The sequence below is a fragment of the Balaenoptera acutorostrata genome, chromosome X (assembly GCF_949987535.1).
Source record: "Balaenoptera acutorostrata chromosome X, mBalAcu1.1, whole genome shotgun sequence".
In the NCBI taxonomy this organism is placed as follows: Eukaryota; Metazoa; Chordata; class Mammalia; order Artiodactyla; family Balaenopteridae; genus Balaenoptera; species Balaenoptera acutorostrata.
The window spans coordinates 53,096,621-53,121,950 of record NC_080085.1 but is presented as its reverse complement, the minus strand read 5'-3'; the positions used below and the strand labels follow the sequence as shown (position 1 = coordinate 53,121,950).

The 25,330-nt window shown below is 36.6% G+C and overlaps 1 protein-coding gene across 3 annotated transcripts in view; it reads left to right on the top strand.

Moving 5' to 3' along the window:
* The window catches only part of SPIN4 (spindlin family member 4), a 230,652-nt gene that overhangs the window by 198,213 nt on the left and 7,109 nt on the right, over window positions 1-25,330 (top strand). The window contains exon 3 of one of the 3 annotated variants that reach the window (XM_057538939.1): window positions 16,065-19,534. The exons of 1 other annotated variant lie outside the window; for it this stretch is intronic. In XM_057538939.1, the coding sequence (XP_057394922.1) occupies window positions 16,073-16,798 (726 nt within the window). In that variant the 5' untranslated portion in view covers window positions 16,065-16,072 and the 3' untranslated portion in view covers window positions 16,799-19,534. Of the gene's footprint in view, window positions 1-15,526; window positions 19,535-25,330 lie in introns of those variants that run through there. One more of the 3 variants, XM_057538937.1, reaches the window with a different exon arrangement.

Genomic DNA, 25,330 nt, shown 5'->3' with positions numbered 1-25,330 from the left:
ATTCATTGATTAGCTCTAGTAGTGTTCTGGTAGCATCTTTAGGATTCTATATGTACAGTATCATGTCATCTGCAAACAGTGACAGCTTTAATTCTTCTTTTCCGATTTGGCTTCCTTTTACTTCTTTTTTTTCTCTGATTGCTGTGGCTAAAACTTCCAAAACTATGTTGAATAAGAGTGGTGAGAGTGGACAACCTTGTCTTGTTCCTGGTCCTAGAGGAAATGGTTTCAGTTTTTCACCATTGAGAATGATGTTAGCTGTGGGTTTGTCATATATGGTCTTTATTATTTGGTCTCAATAGATACAGAAAAAGATTTCAATTTTCTTTTTCTGCATTTATTGAAATGATCATATGTTTTTTTTCCTTCAGTTAGTTAATATGGTTTATCACATTGATTTATTTTTGTATAATGAGGAATCCTTGCATTCCTGGGGTAAACCCCACTTGATCATGGGATATGATCCTGTTAATGTGTTGTTGGATTCTGTTTGCTAGTATTTTGTTGAGGATTTGTGCATCTATGTTCAACAGTGATATTGGCCTGTAGTTTTCTTTCTTTGTGACATGTTTGTCTGGTTTTAGTATCAGGGTGATGGTGGCCTCGTAGAATGAGTTTCGGAGTGTTCCTCCCTCTGCTATATTTGGGAAGAGCTTGAGAAGGATAAGTGTTAGCTCTTCTCCAAATGTTTGTTAAGATCCACCTGTAAAGCGATCTGGCCCTGGGCTTTTATTTGTTTGAAGATGTTTAATCACTGTCTCAATTCCAGTGCCCGTGATTGGTGTGTTATATTTTCTATTTCTTCCTCGTTCAGTCTCAGAATGTTGTGCTTTTCTAGAAACTTGTCCATTTCTTCCCGGTTGTCCATTTTATTGGCATAGAGTTGCTTGTAGTAATCTCTCATGATCCTTTGTATTTCTGCAGTGTCAGTTGTTACTTCTTTTTTATTTCTAATTCTACTGATTTGAGTCTTCTCTCTTTTTTTTCTTGATGAGTCTGGCTAATGGTTTATCAATTTTGCTTATCATTTCAAAGAACCAGCTTTTAATTTTACTGATCTTTGCTATCATTTCCTTCATTTCTTTTTCATTTATTTCTGATCTGATCTTTATGACTTCTTTCCTTCTGCTAAGTTTGGGGCTTTTTGTTCTTCTTTCTCTAATTGCTTTAGGGGTAAGTTTAGGTTGTTTATTTGAGATGTTTCTTGTTTCTTGAGGTAGGATTGTATTGCTATAAACTTCCCTCTTAGAACTGCTTTTGCTGCATCCCATAGGTTTTGCATTGTGTTTTCATTGTCATTTGTTTGTAGGCACTTTTTGATTACCTCATTGATTTCTTCAGTGATCTATTGGTTATTTAGTAGTGTATTGTTTAGCCTCCATGTGTTTGTATTTTTCACAGGTTTTTTCCTGTAATTGATAACTAGTCTCATAGTGCTGTGGTCAGAAAAGTTACTTGATATGATTTCAATTTTTTAAAATTTATCAAGGCTTGATTTGTGACCCAAGATATCATCTATCCTGGAGAATGTTCCATCAGCACTTGAGCAGAAAGTGTATTCTGTTGTTTTTGGATGGAATGTCCTATAAACATCAATTAAGTCCATCATGTTTAATGTATCATTTAAAGCTTGTGTTTTGTTATTCATTTTCATTTTGGATGATCTGTCCATTGGCGATAGTGGAATGTTAAAGTCCCCTACTATGATTTGTTTTGGTTGATTTCCGCTTCTATGGCTGTTACCTTTTGCCTTATGTATTGAGGTCCTCCTTTGTTGAGTGCATAAATATTTACAATTGTTATATCCTCTTCATAGGTTGATCCCTTGATCATTATGTAGTGTCCTTCTTTGTCTCTTGTAATAGTCTTTGTTTTAAAGACTATTTTGTCTCAAATGAGAATTGCTACTCCAGTTTTCTTTTAATTTACATTGCATGGAATAACTTTTTCCATGCCCTCATTTTCAGTCTGTATGTGTCCCTAGGTCTGAAGTGGTTCTCTTGTAGGCTGCTTGTACACGGTTCTTGTTTTTGTGTCCATTCAGCCAGTCTGTGTCTTTTGGTGGCAGCATTTAATCCATTTACATTTAAGGTAATTATCGATATTTATGTTCCTAATGCAATTATCTTAATTGCTTTGGGTTTTTTATTTTTTAACATCTTTACTGGAGGATAATTGTTTTAAAATGCTGTGTTAGTTTCTACTTTATAACAAAGTAAATCACTTATACATATACATATGTCCCCATATCTCTTCCCTCTTGCATCTCCCTCCCTTCCACTCTCCCTATCTCACCCTTCTATGTGGTCACAAAGCACTGAGCTTATCTCCTTATGCTATGCAGCTGTTTCCCACTAGCTATATATTTTATGTTTGGTAGTGTATATATGTCCATTCCACTCTCTCATTTTGTCCCAGCTTACTCTTCCCCCTCCCCATATCCACAAGTCCATTCTCTAGTAGGTCTGCATCTTTATTCCCATCTTACCCCTAGGTTCTTCATGAACATTTTTTTTTACATTCTATATATATGTGTTAGCATACGGTATTTGTTTTTCTCTTTCTGTCTTACTTTACTCTGTATTACAGTCTCTAGGTCCATCCATCTCACTACAAATAAGTCAGTTTTGTTCCTTTTTATGGCTGAGTAATATTCTATTGTATATATGTGCCACATCTTCTTTTTCCACTCATGTGTTGATGGACACTTCGGTTCCTCTCATGTCCTGGCTATTGTAAACAGAGCTGAAATGAACATTTTGGTACATGAGTTTTTTTGAATTATGCTTTTCTCAGGGTAATATGCCCATTAGTGGGATTGCTGTGTCATATGGTAGTTCTATTTTTAGTTTTCTAAGGAACCTCCATACTGTTCTCCATAGTGGTTGTATCAATTTACATTCCCACCAACAGTGCAAGAGGGTTCCCTTTTCTCCACACCCTCTCCAGCATTTATTGTTTCTACATTTTTTGATGATGGCCATTCTGATCGGTGTGAGATGATATCTCATTGTAGTTTTCATTTGCATTTCTCTAATGATTAAAGATGTTGAGCATTCTTTCATGTGTCTGTTGGCAATCTATATATCTTCTTTGGAGAAATGTCTATTTAGGCCTTCTGCCCATTTTTGGATTGGGTTGTTTGTTTTTTTAATATTGAGCTGCATGAGCTGCTTGTAAATTTTGGAGATCAATCCTTTGTCAGTTGCTTCATTTGCAAATATTGTCTCCCATTCTGAGGGATGTCTTTTCGTCTTGTTTATGGTTTCCTTTGCTGTGCAAAAGCTTTTAAGTTTCATTAGGTCCCATTTGTTTATTTTTGTTATTATTTCCATTTCTCTAGGAGGTGGGTCAAAAAGGATCTTGCTGTGATTTATGTCGTACAGGATTCTGCCTATGTTTTCCTCTAAGAGTTTGATGGTGTCTGGCCTTACATTTAGGTCTTTAATCCATTTTGAGTTTATTTTTGTGTATGGTGTTAGGGAGTGTTCTAATTTCATTCTTTTACATGTCCATTGGTGATAGTGGAATGTTCAGTTTTCCCAGAACTAGTTATTGAAGAGGTTGTCTTTTCTCCATTGTGTATTCTTGCCTCTTTTATCAAAGATAAGGTGACCATATGTGCATGGGTTTATCTCTCGGGTTTCTATCCTGTTCCTTGGATCTATATTTATGTTTCTGTGCCAGTACCATACTGTCTTGATTACTGTAGCTTTGTAGTATAGTCTGAAGTCAGGGAGCCTGGTTCCTCCAGCTCCGTTTTTCTTTCTCAATATTGCTTGGGCTATTAGGGGTCTTTTCTGTTTCCATACAAATTGTGAATTTTTTTCTTATAATTCTGTGAAAAATGCCAGTGGTATTTTGCTAGGAATTGCATTGAATCTGTAAATTGCTTTGGGTAGTGGAGTCATTTTCACAATATTGATTCTTCCAATCCAAGAACATGGTATATCTCTCCATCTGTTTGTATCATCTTTAATTTCTTTAATCAGTGCCATAATTTTCTGCAGACAGGTCTTTTGTGTCCTTAGGTGGGTTTATTCCTAGATATTTTATTATTTTTGTTGCAATGGTAAATAGGAGTGATTTCTTAATTTCTCTTTCAGATTTTTCATCATTACTGTATAGGAATGCAAGAGATTTCTGTGCATTAATTTTGTTTCCTGCTACTTTACCACATTCATTGCTTAGATCTAGTAGTTTTCTGGTAGCATCTTTAGGATTTTCTATGTATAGTATCATGTCACCTGCAAACAGTGAAAAGTTTATTTCTTCTTTTCCAATTTGGATTCCATTTATTTCTTTTTCTTCTCTGATTGCTGTGGCTAAAACTTCCAAAACTATGGTGAATAATAGTGGTGAGATTGGGCAACCTTGTCTTGCTCCTGATCTTAGTGGAAATGGTTTCAGTTTTTCACCATTGAGGATGATGTTGGCTGTGGGTTTGTCATATATGGCCTTTATTATGTTGAGGAAAGTTCCCTCTATGCCTACTTTCTGGAGGGTTTTTATCATAAATGGGTGTTGAATTTGTCGAAAGCTTTCTCTGAATCCACTGACATGATCATATGGTTTTTCTCCTTCAATTTGTTAACATGATGTATCTCGTTGATTGATTTGTGTATATTGAAGAATCCTTGCATTCCTGGGATAAACCCCACTTGATCATACTGTGTGGTCCTTTTAATGTGCTGTTGGATTCCGTTTGCTAGTATTTTGTTGAGGATTTTTGCATCTATGTTCATCAGTGATATTAGCCTGTAGTATTCTTTCTTTGTTACATCTTTGTCTGGTTTTGGTATCAGAGTGTTGGTGGGCTCGTAGAATGAGTTTGGGAGTGTTCCTCCCTCTACTATATTTTGGAAGTGTTTGAGAAGAATAGGTGTTAGCTGTTTTCTAAATGTTTGACAGAAATCGCCTGTGAAGCCATCTGGTCCTGGGCTTTTGTTTGTTGGAAGATTTTTAATCACAGTTTCAATTTCAGTGCTGTGATTGGTCTGTTCATATTTTCTATTTCTTCCTGGTTCAGTCTTGGAAGGTTGTGCATTTCTAAGAATTTGTCCATTTCTTCCAGATTGTCCATTTTATTGGCATATTGTTGCTTTTAGTAATCTCTCATGATCCTTTGTATTTCTGCAGTGTCACTTGTTACTTCTCCTTTTTCTTATTTTAATTTTACTGATTTGAGTCTTCTCCCTTTTTTTTTCTTGATAAGTCTGCCTAATGGTTTATCAATTTTGTTTATTTTCTCAAAGAAAGAGCTTTTAGTTTTATTGATCTTTGCTATTGTTTCCTTCATTTCTTTTTCATTTATTTCTGAGCTGATCATAATAGTTTCGTTCCTTCTGCTAACTTTGGGTTTTTTTTTTTGTTTTTCTTTCTCTAATTGCTTTAGGTGTAAGGTTAGGTTGTTTATTTGGGATGTTTCTTGTTTCTTAAGGTAGGAATGTATTGCTATAAACCTCCCTCTTAGGACTGCTTTTGCTGCATCCCATAGGTTTTGGGTCATCGTGTTTTCATTGTCATTTGTTTCTAGGTATTTTTTGATTTCCTCTTTGATTTCTTCAGTGATCTCTTGGTTATTAAGTAGTGTGCTGTTTAGCCTTCATGTGTTTGTATTTCTTAAAGATTTCTTTCTTTTAATTGATATCTAGTCTCACAGCATTGTGGTTGGAAAAGTTACTTGATACATTTTCAATTACTTAAATTTATCAAGGTTTGATTTGTGAACCAAGATATGATCTATCCTGGAGAATGTTCCATGTGCACTTAAGAAGAATGTGTATTCTGTTGTTTTTGGATGGAATGTCCTATAAATATCAATTAAGTCCATCTTGTTTAATGTATCATTTAAAGCTTGTGTTTCCTTATTTATTTTTATTTTGGATGATCTTTCCATTGGTGAAAGTGGGGTGTTAAAATGCCCTACTATGATTGTGTTACTGTCAATTTCCCCTTTTATGGCTGCTAGTATTTGCCTTATGTATTGAGGTGCTCCTATGTTGGGTGCATAAATATTTACAATTGTTATATCTTCTTTTTGGATTTTTCCCTTGATCATTATGAAGTGTCCTTCTTTGTCTCTTGTAGTAGACTTTGTTTTAAAGTCCATTTTGTCTGATATGAGAATTGCTACTGCAGCTTTCTTTTGATTTCCATTTGCATGGAATATCTTTTTCCATCCCCTCACTTTCAGTCTGTATGTGTCCCTAGGTCTGAAGTGGGTCTCTTGTAGACAGCATGTATACGGGTCATGTTTTTGTATCCATTCAGTCAATCTATGTCTTTTAGTTGGAGCATTTAAACCATTTACTTTTTAGGTAATTATCCGTATGTATGTTCTTAATACCATTTTCTTAATTGTTTTGGGTTTATTATTCTAGGTCTTTTCCTTCTCTTGTGTCTCTTGACTAGAGAAGTTCCTTTAGCATTTGTTGTAAAGCTGGTTTGGTGGTGCTGAACTCTCTTAGCTTTTGCTTGTCTGTAAAGGTTTTAATTTCTCTGTCAAATCTGAATGAGATCCTAGCTGGCTAGAGTAATCTTTGTTGTAGATTTTTCTCCTTCATCACTTTAAATATGTCCTGCCACTCCCTTCTGGCTTGCAGAGTTTCTGCTGAAAGGTCAGCTGTTAACCTTATGGAGATTCCCTTATGTGTTATTAGTTGTTTTTCTCTTGCTGCTTTTAATGTTTGTTCTTTGTATTTAATTTTTGATAGTTTGATTAATATGTGTCTTGGCGTATTTCTCCTTGGATTTTTCCTGTATAGGACTCTCTGTGCTTCCTGGAGTTGATTGACTCTTTCCTTTCCCATATTAGGGAAGTTTTGAACTGTAATCTCTTCATATATTTTCTCAGTTCCTTTCTTTTCTCTTCTTCTTCTGGAACCCTTATAATTCGAATGTTGGAGCGTTTAATGTTGTCCCAGAGGTCTCTAAGACTGTCCTCAGTTCTTTTCTTTCTTTTTTCTTTATTCTGCTCTCCGGTAGTTATTTCCACTACTTTATCTTCCAGGTCAGTTACCCGTTCTTCTGCCTCAGTTATTCTGCTACTGATTCCTTTTAGAGAATTTTAAATTTCATTTCTTGTGTTGTTCATCATTGTTTGTTTGCTCTTTAGTTCTTCTAGGTCCTTGTTAAACGTTTCTTGTATTTTCTCCATTCAATTTCCAAGATTTTGGATCATCCTTACTATCATTGCTCTGAATTCTTTTTCAGGTAGACTGCCTATTTCCTCTTCATTTGTTTGGTCTGGTCGGTTTTTACCTTGCTCCTTCATCTGCTGTGTATTTCTCTGTCTTCTCATTTCACTTAACTTGCTGTGTTTACTGTCTCCTTTTTGCAGCCTTCTGTGCTTAGTTCCTGTTGTTTTTGCTCTCTGCTCCCAGTGGCTAATGCTTGTTCAGTTCCTTGTGTAGGCTTCCTGGTTGAGGGGACTGGTGCCTGTGTTTTGGTGAATAAGGTGGGATCTTGTCTCTCTGGTGGGCAGGACCATGTCCTGTGGTGTGTTTTGCAGTGTCTGTTACCTTATTATGAATTTAGGCATCCTGTCTGCTAATGGGTGGGGTTGTGTTCCTGTCTTGCTTGTTGTTTGGCATAGGGTGCCCTGCACCTTAGCTTGCTGGTCCTTGAGTGGAGTTCGGTCTTAACATTGAGATGGAGATCTCTGGGAGAGCTTTTGCTGTTTGATATTATGGTGACCCGGGAGGTCTCTGGTGGACCAATGTCCTGAACTTGGCTCTCCCACCTCAGAGGCACAGGCCTGACACCCGGCCGGAGTGCCAAGACACTTTCAGACACATGGCCAGGTACGTGTGGTGTTTCTTGCCTTTTGGGAAGTCTGAGGTCTTCTGCCAGTGTTCAGTATGTGTTCTATATGCGTTTTTCCACATGTAGATGTATTTCTGTTGTATTTGTGGGGAGGAAGGTGATCTCCATGTCTTACTCCTCCGCCATCTTGAAGGTCTCCACCAGAATACATAATTTTACATTCTAACCATCAATGTTAGAGAGAGCTAGTTTCTCTGCATCATGGTCAACATTTGGTATGGCCACTATTTTAAAAATGTTAGCTATTTTAATAGATGTGTAGTGATATCTTATTATGGTAATAATTTATATTTTCCTAATGGCTAATGATCTCTTCATGTGCTTATTTGCTGACTGTATATCCTCTTTGTGAAATTTTTTGTTCATGTCTTTTACCATTTTCTAATTGGATTGTTGGCTATTTTACGGTTGAGTAAAATAATTTTACTTTATGTTTTCGAGATATGAGCCTTCTGTTAGATGTATACATTGCAAATATTTTCTCACTTTCTGTAGCTTGTCTATTTATCCCCTTAACAGAGTGTTTCATAGAGCATTTTTTTTAATTTTAATGAGATCAAATTTATCAGTTGTTCCTATGAAGAATCCTACTTTTGGTGTCAAGTGTAAGAACTTTTCAGCTGGCACTGGGTACCAAAGATTTTCTTCTATGTTTTTTGTAAAAGTTTTATAACTTTACATTTTACATTTTAGTTAGTTTTTCATTTCACGTTAATTTTTGTATAAGATAAGAGGTTTCCATGTAGGTTTTGTGTGTGTATGTGTGTGTGTGTGTGTGCATGTGTTCCTTGGGATATCCAATTCCCCCAGCACCATTTGTTGAAAAAGCTATCCTTTCTCTAGTGAATTGCTTTTGAACATCTGTCAAAAATCAGGTGGATGTAAATGTGAGTCATTTTCTGAGTTATCTCTCTGTGTGTCTGTTGGTCTGTAAGCACCATACTTCCTTGATTACTGTAGCTATGTAACTTTAAGGTAGAATGATTCTTTCTACTGCATACTTCTGTTTCAAAAGTGTTTTAGACATTTTAGATATTGAACATTTCCATATAAATATAAGAAGAATCTTGTGTATTTCTATGAAAAACCTTGCTCGAATTTTCATAGAAATTGCATTAAATTCATAGGTCATTTTGGAGAGAATCAACATCTTTATTAAGTTGAGTTCTGCAATCTGTGAACACTGTATATCCTTACTGTATATCCTTACTGTATTTACTTACATCTTTTTAAATTTCTGGCATTAACATTTAAAATTTTCAGTATACAGATCTTGTACATGCTTTGATATATATATATGTATATATATATATATATATATATATATATATATATATATATATATATATCTTGGCACTACCTTTGCAAAAGTGGAGTACTGACTCATACTGCCTCATTGCACATGGGTGGGATGGTTAGAAGTTTAGCTCCCTTCTTAAATCTGCCAATACCTTAGTGATGAAAGTTGTGGACTGACTCATACCATCTCATTGCCTCCAAGGGCGTGTGGTGGCTTATCTGACCACTAAGCTTCACTGACTCCAAGGACATAGGGAGAGTTGAGTAACATTTATTCCCATCTTGTTACCCTGGTTGAGTTTCATTGACAGTGGTTGGGGATGAAAGCTCAACTCCTCAGTGGGTTTCACTGATACAGTGAGCGTTGGGAACCAGAGTTCTGACTAGGCCTGCCTTGCTCTGCATTGTTCAGTCTCACTGCTGTTGATTTGATATAGGGGGATGGTTAGGAGAATTTATAGCATAGATGTCACTAGCACTACCTTATACCACTAGATGACTGTGGAGGAACTGCTCATCATAAACCCTCACTGATGCTACTCTGGCAAGAAAATCAGAGCATAGCACTGCTTGCTTCTGATGAGTGGGGGATTGAAGATCAGCTCTGTGCTCAGTACCATACCACTTAATACTACTCTGACAGGGAAGTACTATCTGCTTAGGGAAGTATCACCTGCTCCTGCTAGATGGGACATGGAAGATCAACTCTCTACTTCGTCCTGCCAACATTACACTATCAAAAATGTTGGAACATCATCTTCTTCCACCCAGCAGTGGATGGAATGCCAAGTCTCTGCATTTGAGGCTGTTGACTAACCTTGTTTCCCACCACATACCCTATTCCTTAACCTGGCACACGCTATGCTACAGCCACAAGCTCCTTACCAATTTTTTACATATCCTATGCCCAGGCCTGCCTCTGTGCCTTTAGCTGTGTTCTGATTGGACTGAAAAGGTCTCACTATTCTACCACCTTCTGAATGTCTTCTTTTTGTTGTCTTACCCTTTCAAGTTGTCTTTTCCAATCTTCCCAGCCATAAGAAATCACTACCTCCTTTTGGTCCCCAGTGCTTAATTTGTACCTCTCATAGCATGTATTATAATCTGCCTTGTACAATGGAATTATATTTATGCCTATATCCATAACCCCTCCAGTTATAAATTATCACTGTATCTCCCAAATTTATTCTCAATAAAGTTTTGTTTATCCAGAATTTGGGCTTCCAGAAACTTGCAGCATTTGAAAGACTGCTCTGAAACTAACTATAAAGAACAAAACCCTGCTACAGTGTTTCCTTGATTCACACTCAGGCCCTGACTAAGGGAGCTTGAGTGTGAAATAGAGCAAAGGTTCAGAGGTGGAGCATGAGCCAGGTGGTTTATAGACAGATCTGATAAGAGAAAAGGGCTTATTTTTAGGAATGACTAGTTAAGAGGCTATGAGTACTTGCCATGAACCAGTTCAGGTGCTAAGAAATTTACTTGCATTTTTCTTATTTAATCCTCACAGCTACACCTTGAGGTGGATTTTATAATTATCCACATACAGGCATACCTTGTTTTATTGTGTTTCACTTTATTGTGCTTCACATTTATTGTTTTTTTTTTATGAATTGAAGATTTGTGGCAACCTCGTGTCAAGCTAGTCTATTGGCACCACTTTTCCAACTGCATTTGCTCACTTCATATCTCTGTGTCATATCTTGGTAATTCTTGCAATATTTTAAATTTTTTTCATTATCATTTTATCTGTTATAATGATCTGTCATCAGTGATCTTTAATGTTACTATTATAATTGTTTTGGGGCACCACAAACAGCATCCATATAAGATGACAAACTTAATGGATAAATGCTGTGTGTGTTCTGACTGCTTCACCAACTGGCCACTCCCTCCTCTCTTTCCCTCTCCTTGGGCCTCCCTATTCCCTGAGATACAACAATATTGAATAAGCCAATTAATAACCATACAAAGGCCTCTAAGTTTTCAAGTGAAGGGAAGAGACATGTCTCTCACTTTAAATCAAAAGGTGGAAATGATTAAGCTTAGTGAGGAAGGCATGTCAAAAGCCAAGATGGGCCAACAACTAGGCCCCTTGAGCCAAACAGCCACATTGTGAATGGAAAGAAAAAGTTCTTCAAGGAAATTAAAAGTACTACTCTAGTGAACACACAAATGATAAAAAATCAAAGCAGCCTTATTTCTGTTACAGAGCAAGTTTTAGTGGTCTGGATAGAAGATCAAACCAGCCACAGCATTCACTTAAGCTAAAGCCTAATCCAGAGCAAGGCCCTAACTCTCTTCAATTCTATGAAAGCTTTGAGAGGTGAGGAAGCTACAGAAGAAAAGTTTGAAGCTAGCAGAGGTTGGTTCATGAGGTTTAAGGAAAGAATCCACCTCCAAAACATCAAAGTGGAAGATGAAGCAGCAAATGCTGGTGTAGAAGCTGCAGCAAGTTTTCCAGAAGATCTAGCTAAGACACTAAACAACAGATTTTCAATGTAGACATAGCTGTCTTATATTGAAAGAAGATGCCCTCTAGGACTTTCATAGCTAAAGAGAAGAAGTTAATGCCTGGCTTCAAAGATTCAAAGGACAGACTGACTCTCTTGTTAGGGGCTAATGCAGCTGGTGACTTTAAGTTGAAGCCAATGCTCATTTACTATTCAGAAGACAAAGATCCCTTTCAAAATATTACTGCTCATTGGACAGGAATAAAGATGCAGACATAGAGAATGGACTTGAGGACACAGGGAGGGGGAAGGGTAAGCTGGGACAAAGTGAGAGAGTGGCATAGACTTATATATACAACCAAATGTAAAATAGATAGCTAGTGGGAAGCAGCCGCATAGCACAGGGAGATCAGCTCAGTGCTTTGTGATCACCAGGAAGGGTGGGATAGGGAGGGTGGGAAGGAGACACAAGAGGGAGGAGATATGGGGATATATGTATATGTATAGCTGATTCACTTTGTTATAAAGCAGAAACTAACACACCATTGTAAAGCAATTATACTCCAATAAAGATGTTAAAAAAAATACTACTGCTCATTGACAATGCACCTGGTCACCCAGAGCTCTGATGGAGATGTACAATAAGATTAATGTTGTTTTCATGCCAGCGAACACAACATCTATTCTGCAGCGCATGGATCAAAGAATAATGTTGACACTCAAGTCTTATTATTTAAGAAATACATTTCATAAGGCTATAGCTGCCATAGATAGTGATTCCTCTGATATCTGGGCAAAGCAAATTGAAAACCTCCTGGAAAGGATTCACCATTCTAGATGCAAGTTAAGTACATTCATAATTCATGGAAAGAGGTCAAAACATCAACGTTAACAGGAGTTTGGAAGAAGTTTATTCCAATCCTCATGGATGATTTTGAGTAGTTCAAGACTTCAGTGGAGGAAGTAACTGCAGATGTGGTGGAAATAGCAAGATAACTAGAATTAGAAGTGGAGCCTGAAGATGTGACTGAATTGGTACACTCTCATAATAAAACTTAAATGAATGAGGAGTTGCTTCTTATGGATGAGCAAAGAAAGTTGTTTCTGGTGATGGTATCTACTCCTGGTGAAAATGCTGTGAAGATTGTTGAAATGACAACAAAGGATTTAAAATATTACATAAACTTAATTGATAAAGGAGCAGCAGGTTTAAGAGGATTAACTCCAATTTTGAAAGAAGTTCTACTGTGGGTAAAATGCTATCAAATAGCATTGCATGCTACAGAGAAATCTTTTGTGAAAAGAGTCAATGGATGCAGCGACTTCACTGTTGTCTTATTTTAAGAAATTGCCACACCACCCCAACCTTCACCAGCTACCACCCTGATCAGTCAGCAGCCATCAACATTGAGGCAAGATCCTCCACCAGCAAAAAGATTGTGACTGGTAAAAGATCAGATAATGGTTAATACTTTTTAACAATAAAGTATTTTTAATTAAGGTATGTTATATACCTTGGATTTTTAAACATAATGCTATTGCACACACATTATACTGTAGTATAATGTAAACATAATGTTTACATGCATTGAGAAACCAAAAAATTTGTGTGACTTCCTATATTGAAATATTCACTTTATTGTGGTGGTCTGAAACTGAACCCACAATATCTCTGAGGTATGACTATTTTGCATTTGATGGTGTTCTCCTTATCATTTTCAGACTTATAGACACATATTTATAGGATCAGTAATCTGGGTGTTTTGAAGGGATAAATAAAGTTGCCCTAGGAGATTTTAAGTCACCAGAACTGCAGTCTTCAGAGGCTTGTATAAGACCACTTGTTTCATTTTGGAGGATTTCTTTGGATTGGAGCAGGGCAGTTGAAACCACTTATTTATTCATATAACAAATACTCATTGAGTACCTATTCTGAGTAAGGCACTTGAGATAAAAGTCTTTTCTTGAATGGGTTTGTAGTCTAGTGGGCAGACATACAAAGTAAACATTATATCTTAGTGTAGTGAGGCTCACTGAATCCATAATGCTAGGGAGTGATTTAAACATCAGAATCATAGTTCTAGAGAAGGAAGGATACTGGAAATTCTTTGTCTCTTCAGATTGCTTTGTAGGGCTGTGAGCAAGAATTCCATTAAAGTATATAACCTAAGAGCTTGAGTTAACTGTTCTGAATTTGTGTGCCTGGTGGGTGGTCTTCTCCCACCTGTCAATTGCTCTTCTAAGCAAAAATAACTTGGCACATCTTGGTCTGGGGAATTACTTGGGGAGCATTATTTGTGGAACATAATGACATGACATTTACACATACTCACCTTCTGACTTTCACTGTGTAGGTTGTATATATGTGTGAATATGTACACACCACTATGTAATTCTAAAGAGTTTAGAAATACCTTTTAGTATATGTAGTTTTCTTGCTTCCTTGAAATTGCTTCCTTGGAATTACTTTCTGATAATATAGTACTGGCGAGTTATCCCATCTCAAAACCTTTGGCCTGGGAAACATGGGGAATTGAAGGATCCACACATATTCTGCCCAATCAGCTATTAAATGGTATGAGGACTAGGTTTTTCTTTCCCTGCCTTGGAAGGTAATGTAATGTGGAGGCAGCCCGAATTGCTGCCTTGCACCTCTCTTCCCTGCTTTCCTACATTTCCAGAAGAATTAATGGCCTTTTTTACCCATGATGATATGAGGCTTTCTCTTCTCACCAGTATAGAGTGGAGGAGTGAGAATGAGGAGCCTAGACTTCCCTGGTTTATATTGCTATCTTGTAAGTAGGATACAGGAATAAAAGACATACAGATATTTTCATTTAATCTTGATAAGAGCCCTGTGACTTGAAGTAGGTGAAATTATGGATACTTTCTTTTCTATCTTTCATATTTTCCACATGAGCATGCAGTACTTTTATAATCAGAAAGACTGCAAATATATACCACAAAAACCTTTTAATTTTTTCTGTCTACAAAATTGGAGCCACAATTTTGTTTCAGTATCCTGCTTTCTCACACATTGTTCTTATCTCATATGTAGATCTCCATGTCATTAAATATTCTTTGAAAAAATGGTTTATACTAGCTCAATAAATCCATATATGAGAGTAAACTAATTTTATTTATCGTCATAGACCTTTTAGGATAAATAACGGAAGATCTATACAAAGGAACATTATGGAACCATTAAAAACCATGTTTTCAGAGTATTTAATAACTTTGGAAGATACTAATGATATGAATTTAAAAAGAAGTTATAAAGATGTGAAACCTGCTACCAATTTTGTAAAATACAAGCATAGATTTATTGAGATATCAGAACTGTTAACATTTTGCTGTATATCTAGATGTTAAGATTAAGGTTAGTTTCGGTTTTTATTTCACTGAATTTCAGAAAATCTCCACAGTGTCAGTACATTTACTTTACATTCAGAAAAATATACGTATTAAAAAAGCATTACCGTGAGTGACCAGATAGAAAATAAAAAGGAAAGTTTGGATCAGGATGGTGGACTGTACACGGCATTTACTTATCCGGTCTCGTAATCCTTAAACTGAAAAAAAAATTTTTTTGTATGTACAAACTCTGTGTATGTATGTGTTGAATATTAAAAAAAAAAAAGGCTTTGTGAGGAATTCCTGGAAGATAGAAAGCAGATGGAGAAGCTGCTGAGGAGGCTGGTGGGCGACAGACGGCCAGAGAGGAGTAAGGGAGCCGGCCAGTCTGGCTTGGGTTTGAGAGAAGCGGTCGGGGGGCGCGTGAGGAAATGGAGTGAGCGCCTGTGACTGTGTGGACAGAACGCAGTGTGCGCAGTAACCCGCCCAGCTGCTGCTGGCTGAGCGGAAGGCGGAATGGCGGGGGCGGGGCCGAGGCTCAGGCGGGCTCTGAGGGGTCGGGTTCCCGAAGCGGCAAAAACCCTGGCGCCAGAGCTAGGCCGAGCAGAGCAACATTGCTAAGCCGAGGCCGCGCGGACTTCTCAGAGACCCGCCGCCGCCCGCGACTTTGGCGCTGCAACCATCGCTCTTATCCCTTTCCCGTCCTCTCCTTCTCCGTCGCCGTTCCGCAGCCGCAACACCATCGATAACAGCTAAGTGGTCAATTCGGGAGACTTAGGGTTGGGAGTCGGGGCGGGCGCAAGGCGCAGGCAGCACACGCAAGCCCGCCATCTCCTGCGGCAACTGCCACTGCTGCAGATACCTCTGCCGGGCGGGAGAGAAGAATACTGTCAAGAGGCCCCCGCTGTCCTAGTGTCCACGGTCAGAGTTAGAGCGTTTCTGCCGAGCCTTGTTGAGAGCCTTGCCTTTGGGGAAGGGAGAAGGAGAACGTGCAGGACAGGATCTCTCTGTTTTCGGAGATCACAAAAAAAAGATCTCATACTGGATAGTGCTGACTTTTTGTCAGCTTAATCTAGTAAGTGGTAGCGTTGCTGAGCCTCCTTAAACCCCAAGCCATGTCGCCCCCAACAGTGCCTCCGATGGGCGTAGATGGTGTGTCCGCATACCTGATGAAGAAAAGGCACACCCACAGGAAACAGCGGCGCAAGCCCACTTTCCTCACCCGTAGGAACATTGTGGGCTGCCGCATTCAACACGGCTGGAAGGAAGGCAACGAGCCCGTGGAGCAGTGGAAGGGCACCGTGCTTGAGCAGGTTTCCGTGAAGCCCACTCTCTATATCATCAAATATGATGGCAAAGATAGTGTGTATGGACTAGAACTGCACCGAGATAAGAGAGTTTTAGCGCTAGAGATCCTTCCTGAGAGAGTGCCAACTCCTCGCATTGATTCGCGCCTGGCAGATTCCCTGATTGGCAAGGCAGTGGGTCATGTGTTTGAGGGTGAGCACGGTACGAAAGATGAATGGAAGGGTATGGTCCTGGCGCGAGCCCCCGTGATGGACACTTGGTTTTACATTACCTACGAGAAAGATCCAGTCCTTTATATGTACACGCTGCTGGATGACTACAAAGATGGTGACCTGCGCATCATTCCAGATTCCAACTACTATTTCCCTACAGCAGAACGGGAGCCTGGAGAAGTTGTCGACAGCCTTGTGGGCAAGCAGGTGGAGCACGCCAAAGATGATGGGTCCAAGAGAACCGGCATTTTCATCCATCAAGTGGTGGCCAAGCCATCTGTCTACTTCATTAAGTTTGATGATGATATTCACATTTATGTCTATGGTTTGGTGAAAACCCCCTAAATTCATTGTGCTATTGCAAAAGTTGTGGAACTATTAAATGTAAAATATGTCGTGTGAACTTTTGAGAACAGTTTTGAAGTCAGAGATTAAAGAATTTATTATTACTTACGGTGCCTCCAAATCTTACATTGACTAGTTCCACAGTTTTGCCCGAAGTATACTTTGGTACTTTTGATATTGCCTTGTTCTGTAATCAAAATTTTAAATCGGGTGCTAATAGAAAATTGAAAAGTGTTTGTAAAATTTGGAACAATGGAAAACTAGATAAAGAAAAATAAATGGTGTACACACACTATATCCTCCACCACCACCACCCCCATTTCTTTCTTTGCCTTACCAATTTTTTTCTCCCCAGGTAACAAGTGTTAAGAAGATAATGTATATCCTTCCATGTTTTCCCCATCCTCTTAAAGAAAGTTTGTTGTAGTCCTTTCTACAGAAACAGCAAGGCCCATTATTTCTCTGTAATTGCTTTTCTCCCTTGACATATCCTTCTGATCAGTAGCTACAGATCTCTCTCTCTCTCCCCCATGCCTCCCTCTCCATATGGTATAAGATAGATGTCCAACTATATATTTTATTCACATTGGATACCTGATTGTACCATCACATTTATTAAATAAATCACCCATTTCCCCTCTCCCTCTATTTCTCCTTGTCTTCCTCTCTTCTCCTAACAACTGCATACACAGTACATATTTATGTACCAAAATGGTACCATTTATGTACCATTCTATTATTGATGGTCTTTAAGTTTTCTCTTTTTTTTTCCACCATAGCACTGCTACAATACATACTGGTGCTTTTATTTCTATAGGGTAGCTTCCCAGAAATGGGACTGTTAGGTAGGTGTTTATTTAATTTTAAGAGATATTACAAAATTACCATCTAAAATGAAAGTGCTCATTTTCCAGCATCCTCTCCAGCACTCTTTAATGTTTGTAAATCTGAACAGTGAAAAATTACATAGTATTGTTTCTTTAATTGACAAACTCAGTGAGTTTTTTTGTTTTTTACCATTCGGACTTTTTTTGTGATTTACCAGTGCTTATCCTTTGCTCATTTATCTATTGAATCTTTTATCTTTTCCTTATAAATCTGTAGGAATTGTAACTATATTTACTATGTGGTGTGTACTAATCAGTTGTAGCCCATATGTGTTATGATTTTCTCCATTCTATCATTAATCTTGACTTTATTGATATCTTCTTTTTTACTTTACAGTTTAAAAAAAAATTAGATAGATTCCTCTCTTCTTTTTAGCTTTTTGGTTTCTTGTTTTTTTCAGTTGAATGCCCCCACTGCTAGTCATACAAATATTTACCTACATTTTTTCTAAAAATGTTTATTAATTTTAAGCTTCAACTGATCCATCAGGAATTTATTTTTGTATATGGAGGTAGAGGTCCAAATATACATTTTGTTCATATTGGATACCTGATTATGCTATCACATTTATTAAATAAATCACCCATTTTCAAGTTCCTGAGCCAGTATCACATTGTTTTAATTGTACTGGCTTGACCATAAACTTTGGACTCTGGTAAAGCAAGTCCCCTCTCATTAGTTTTTTGGTTTTTTTTTTTGTCTCTTCTTCTTTTATATAATTTGTTTTTCATTCTTTCATGTAAAAATTGGAAGCATCCTTTCCACGTTTAAAAAAATCGTGATGCCTTAGAATCGTATTACATTTCTGCATTTCTGTTTAGAAGGTTATTTTAAAAATAATATTAATCTTTAATACTCGAGAATTTTGGTACATCATTAAAATCTTTTGGTTTTGTTTTTGTAATGTTATATGGGTCCATCACATCTGATTAAGTTTATCTCTAAATATTTTTACAGTTTTTGTCACATTTTGACATTTTGAATTGGGTATTTTTTCCTCCTCATTTATATTTTTGGCAATATAGACAAACTAGAGGTTTTTTATTCCTTCTATTTTCAGCTTACTAAATACTCTGAATTACACTGGGTTTTTAAAATAGAATGTTTTGGACTTTGTAGATATATAGTCATCTCACCTTCAAATAGAGATCATTTTATTTCTTATAATGTTAATATTGTTATTACATGATCTGGATTTTCCAAAACAATGTTGAATAATGATTATGACAGACATGCCTGTGTGGTTCTTAATTTTCATGGAATTGTCTTTAGTGTTCCCTATTAATATGACATTTGCTGTTGGTTATTGGTAAATAGTCATTGACCATTAACACATTTAGGGTATTTCTTCTATTCCTGTTTTACATAGCATTATTACTAAAAGTGGCTCCTGAATTTTATCAAATGCCTTTTCAGCATCTATTGACAAAACAGTATAACTTTTTTTTTCCTTTAGTTTGTTGACTCGATGAATTAGAGTGGTAGATATTTGATGTTTTGAAACAAATTTGTGTTTATGGAATAAATCCTACTTAGTCATGGTGTAATAATCATTTGATACATTGCTGGGTATTATTTACCAATACTTTATTTAGTATTATTGCGTTTACATTCCAAAGTAAAATTGTATATTTCAAATTTTGTTGTTAAAATTATGCTAGCTTTAAAAAATGAAATTGTGAGTTTTCAATCATTTTTCTGTGTTCTGGAACAGTTTAAATAGCATTAGAATTATTTCTTCTTTAAAAATTAGCTAGTAGTGAGCTGTAAAAACAGTCTAATCCTGGTGACAATTTTGATGGTAGATCTTTAATCAGCTTTCTTATCTCTTCAATGGTAATTGGTTTATTCAAGCTTTCTATTAAAAAGGAATGTATATTCTCTGTGAAATAAAAAATTTAAAGTTTTCTCTATTACCAAGTTTCTTGATTGTATTATTCAGACGCTTTATGTCTTTGCGTGTTGCACGTGTGTATGTCTTAGGTATGTTCAATTCTGAAAACATTGTAATACAATCATCATCTATAACAGTTCTAAGTTCTCTTTCTATTTTATTTATTTTGAAAAATTAAAACATAATATGGAAAGCATGAAAGATATAAAAAACGTCCGTTTACCTTCACCCAAAATTAACAAATGTTGGCATATTTGCAAAATATAACATCTCCGTCCACTGCAGAGGCATACACTATCATTAATTTAATGCAAATCTTCTCTATGCTTTATATATTTACTAAAAATATAAACATAGTTGATAATAGTATTGATTTTTTGGCTTTAAAAAAATTTCAACATGAAATTTTTATATTTTATATAAACTTTATATTGTGAAATTTCTTTTAGTTTTTATTGTAGGGAATCTTCTTTTTTTTGAGTTGGGATATGGATTGCAACAACAACAAAAACCCAATAACACTGACTTTAGAATGCAAGTTGCTGTTCTAGGTACTTTTACCACTCCTAACACTCAGGGAGGCTTCACCCTAGCCACAGTATTGGCAACTGAATGAAAAAGACAAAATTTCAGCTCTCAAGAAGATTTTATCCTGGCTGTAGTGAGACAGATATCTACCACCAACCCCTGACCTCAAGACTAGAAATAGACCTTATGTTTTCCCATAATTTTGGAGTTATCCCACTTTCTGACACTCGGATTAGGACTAGCGCCAATCCTGGCACTTCTTTTTTTTTTTTTTTAACATCTTTACTGGAGTAGAATTGCTTTACAATATTGTGTTAGTTGCTGCTGTATAACAAAGTAAATCAGCTATACGTATACCTATATCCCCATATCACCTCCCTCTTGCATCTCATTCCCATCCTCCGTATAACACCTCTCTAGGTGATCACAAAGCACCGAGCTGATTTCCCTGTGCTATGCAGCGGCTTCCCACTAGCTATCTATTTTACATTTGGTAGTGTATATATATCCAAGCCATTGTCTCACTTCGTCACAGCTTACCCTTCCCCCTCCCCATGTCCTCAACTCCATTCTCTACGTCTGCATCTTTATTCTGGTCCTGTCCCTAGATTCTTCAGAAACTTTTCTTTTTTTAGACTCCATGTATATGTGTTAGCATACAGTGTTTGTTTTTCTCTTTCTGACTTACTTCACTCTGTATGGTGGACTCTAGGTCCATCCACCTCACTGCAAATAACTCAATTTCGTTTCTTTTTATGTCTGAGTAATATTACATTGTATATATGTGCCACATTTTCTTTATCCATTCACCTGTCGAAGGACACTTACATTGCTTCCATGTCCTGGCTATTGTAAATAGAGCTGCAATGAACATTGTGGTACATGACCCTTTTTGAATTGTGGCTTTCTCAGGGTATAGGCCCAGTAGTGGGATTGCTGAGTCATATGGTAGTTCTCTTTTTAATTTTTTAAGGAACCTCCATACTGTTCTCCACAGTGGCTGTATCAATTTACATTCCCACCAACAGTGCAAGAGGGTTCCCTTTTCTCCACACCGTCTCCAGCATTTATTGTTTCTAGATTTCTTGATGATGGCCATTCTGACTGGTGTGAGGTAATATGTCATTGAAGTTTTGATTTGCATTTCTCTAATGATTAGTGTTGTAGAGCATCCTTTCATGTGTTTGTTGGCAATCTGTATATCTTCTTTGGAGAAATGTCTATTTGGGTCTTCTGCCCATTTTTGGATTGGGTTGTTTGTTTTTTTCATATGGAGCTGCATGAGCTGCTTGTAAATATTGGAGATTAATCCCTTTTCAGATGCTTCATTTGCAAATATTTTCTCCCATTCTGAGGGTTGTCTTTTGGTCTTGTTTATGGTTTCCTTTGCTGTGCAAAAGCTTTTAAGTTTCATTAGGTCCCATTTCTTTATTTTTGTTTTTATTTCCATTTTTCTAGGAGATGGGTCAAAAAGGATCTTGCTGTGATTTATGTCATAGAGTGTTCTGCCTATCTTTTCCTGTAAGAGTTTTATACTGTCTCACCTTACATTTAGGCCTTTAATCCATCTTCAGTTTATTTTTGTGTATGGTGTTAGGCAGTGTTCTAAGTTAATTCTTTTACATGTAGCTGTCCAGTTTTCCCAGCACCACTTATCAAACAGGCTGTCTTTCCTCCATGGCATGTTCTTGCATCTTTTATCAAAAATAAGGTGACAATATGTGCGTGAGTTTATCTCTGGGCTTTCTATCCTGTTCCATTGATCTATATTTCCGTATTTGTGCCAGTTCCATACTGTCTTAATTACTGTAGCTTTGTAGTATAGTCTGAAGTCTGGGAGCCTGATTCTTCCAGCTCCGTTTTTCGTTCTCAAGATTGCTTTGGCTACTCAGGGTCTTTTGTGTTTCCATACAAATTGTGAAATTTTTTGTTCTAGTTCTGTGAAAAATGCCATTGGTAGTTTGATGGGGATTGCATTGAATCTATAGATTGCTTTGGATAATATAATTATTTTCACAATGTTGATTCTTCCAATCCAAGAACATGGTATACCTCTCCATCTGTTTTTATCGTCTTTAATTTCTTTCATCAGTGTCTTATAGCATACAGGTCTTTTGTCTCCTTAGGTAGGTTTATTCCTAGATATTTTATTCTTTTCGTTGCAATGGTAAGTGGGAGTATTTCCTTAAATTCTCTTTCAGATTTTTCATCCTTAGTGTATAGGAATGCAAGAGATTTCTGTGCATTGATTTTGTATCCTGCCACTTTACCAAATTCAGTGATTAGTTCTAGTAGTTTTCTGGTAGCAACTTTAGGATTTTCTATGTATAGTATCATGTCATCTGCAAACAGTGACAGCTTTACTTCTTCTTTTCTGATTTTGATTACTTTTATTTCTTTTTCTTCTCTGATTGCTGTGGCTAAAACTTCCAAAACTATGTTGAATAATAGTGGTGAGAGTGGACCACTTTGTCTTGTTCCTTATCTTAGAGGAAATGGTTTTACTTTTTCACCATTGAGAACGATGTTGACTGTGGGTTTGTCATATATGTCCTTTATTATGTTGAGATAAGTTCTCTCTATGCCTGCTTTCTGGAGGGTTTTTATCATAAATAGGTCTTGAATTTTGCCAAAAGCTTTTTCTGCATAGATTGAGATGATCATATGGTTTTTCTCCTTCAATTTGTTAATATGGTGTATTACGTTGATTGATTTGCATATATTGAAGAAGGCTTGCATTCCTGGGATAAACTCCACTTGATCATAGTGTATGATCCTTTTAATGTGCTGTAGGATTCTGTTTGCTAGTATATTGTTGAGGATTTTTGCATGTATGTTCATCAGTGATATTGGCCTGTAGTTTTCTTTCTTTGTGACATCTTTGTCTGGCTTTGGTATCAGAGTGATGGTGGCCTCGTAGAATGAGTTTGGGAGTGTTCCTCCCTCTGCTATATTTTGGAAGAGTTTGAGAAGGATAGGTGTTAGCTCTTCTCTCAATGTTTGGTAGAATTCACCTGTGAAGCCATCTGGTCCTGGGCTTTTGTTTGTTGGAACATTTCTAATCACAGTCTCAATTTCAGTGCTTGTGATTGGTCTGTTTGTATTTTCTATTTCTTCCTGCTTCAGTCTCAGAAGGTTGTGCTTTTCTAAGAATTTGTCGATTTCTTCCAGGTTGTCCATTCTATTGACATATAGTTGCTTGTACTAATCTCTCATGATCCTTTGTATTTCTGGAGTGTCAGTTGTTACTTCTCCTTTTTCATTTCTAATTCTATTAATTTGAGTCTTCTCTCTTTTGTTCTTGATGAGTCTGGCTAATGGTTTAGGAATTTTTTTAATCTTCTCAAAGAACCAGCTTTTAGTTTTATTGATCTTTACTATTGTTTCCTTCATGTATTTCTGATCTGATCTTTATGATTTATTTTCTTCTGCTAACTTTGGGGTTTTTTTTTCTTCTTTCTCTAATTGGTACAAGTGTAAGGTTAGGTTGTTTATTTGAGACGTTTCTTGTTTCTTAAGGTAGGAGTGTATTGCTATAATCTTTCCTCTTAGAACTGCTTTTGCTGCATCTGATAGGTTTTGGGTTATCGTGTTTTTATTGTCATTTGTTTCATGGTATTTTTTTGTTTTCCTCATTGATTTGTTCAGTGATCTCTTGGTTATTAAGTAGTGTATTGTTAGCCTCCATGTGTTTGTATTTTTTACAGATTTTTTTCCTGTAATTGATATCTAATTTCAAAGCATTGTTGTGGGAAAAGATACTTGATACAATTTCAAATTTCTTAAATTTACCAATGCTTGATTTGTGACCCAAGATATGATCTACCCTGGAGAATGTTCCATGAGCACTTGAGAAGAAAGTGTATTTTGTTGTTTTTGGATAGGATGTCCTATAAATATCAATTAAGTCTATCTGTTTTAATGTATCATTTAAAGCTTGTGTTTCCTTATTTACTTTCATTTTGGATGAACTGTCCATTCTTGAAAGTGAGGTTTTAGAGTCCCCTACTATGATTGTGTGACTGTCAATTTCCCCTTTCATGGCTGTTAGCATTTGCATTATGTATTGGGGTGTTCCTATGTTGGGTGCATAAATATTTACAGTTGTTATATCTTCTTCTTGGATTTTTCCCTTGGTCATTATGTAGTGTCCTTATTTGTCTCTTGTATTAGTCTTTATTTTAAAGTCTATTTTGTCTGATATGAGAATTGCTACTCCAGCTTTCTTTTGATTTCCATTTGCATGGACTATCTTTTTCCATCCCTTCACTTTCAGTCTGTATGTGTCCCTAGGTCTGAAGTGGGTCTCATGTAGACAGCATATATATGGGTCTTGTTTTTGTATCTATTCATCCTATGTCTTTTGTTTGGATCATTTAATCCATTTACATTTAAGGTAGTTATCCATATGTTTGTTCCTATTACCATTTTCTTAATTGTTTTGGGTTTGTTATTGTAGGTCTTTTCCTTTTCTTGTATCTCCTAACTAGAGAAGTTCCTTTAGCATTTGTTGTAAAGCTGGTTTGGTGGTGCTGAGTTCTCTTTGCTCTTGCTGGTCTTTAAAGATTTTAATTTCTCCATCGACTCTGGATGAGATCTTTGCTTGGTAGAGTAATCTTGGTTGTAGGCTTTTCCCTTTCATCACTTTAAGTATGTCTGCCACTCCCTCCTGGCTTGCAGAATTTCTGCTGAGAGATCAGCTGTTAATGACACTGGGATTCCCTTGTATGTTATTTGTTGCTTTTCCATTGCTGCTCTTAATATTTCTTCTTTGTATTTAATTTTTGATAGTTTGATTAATATGTGTTTTGGCGTGTTTCTCCTTGGATGTATTCTTTTTTTGTTTCTTTTTTATTCACACACACACACTGTATTTTATTTTTACAAGAGATAAATAGACTGACACCAAGCATCCTTGGATGTATTCTGTATTGGACTCTGTGTGCTTCCTGGACTTGATTATTTCCTTTCCCATATTAGGGAAGTTTTCAACTATAATCTCTTCAAATATTTTCTCAAACCCTTTCTTTTTCTCTTCTTCTTCTGGGGCCCCCATAATTCTAATGTTGGTGTGTTTAATGTTGTTCCAGAGGTCTCTGAGACTGTCCTTAATTCTTTTCATTCTTTTTTCTTTATTCTTCTCTGTAGTGGTTATTTCCACTATTTTATCTTCCAGGTCACTTATCCGTTCTTCTGCCTCAGTTTTTCTGTTATTGATCTCT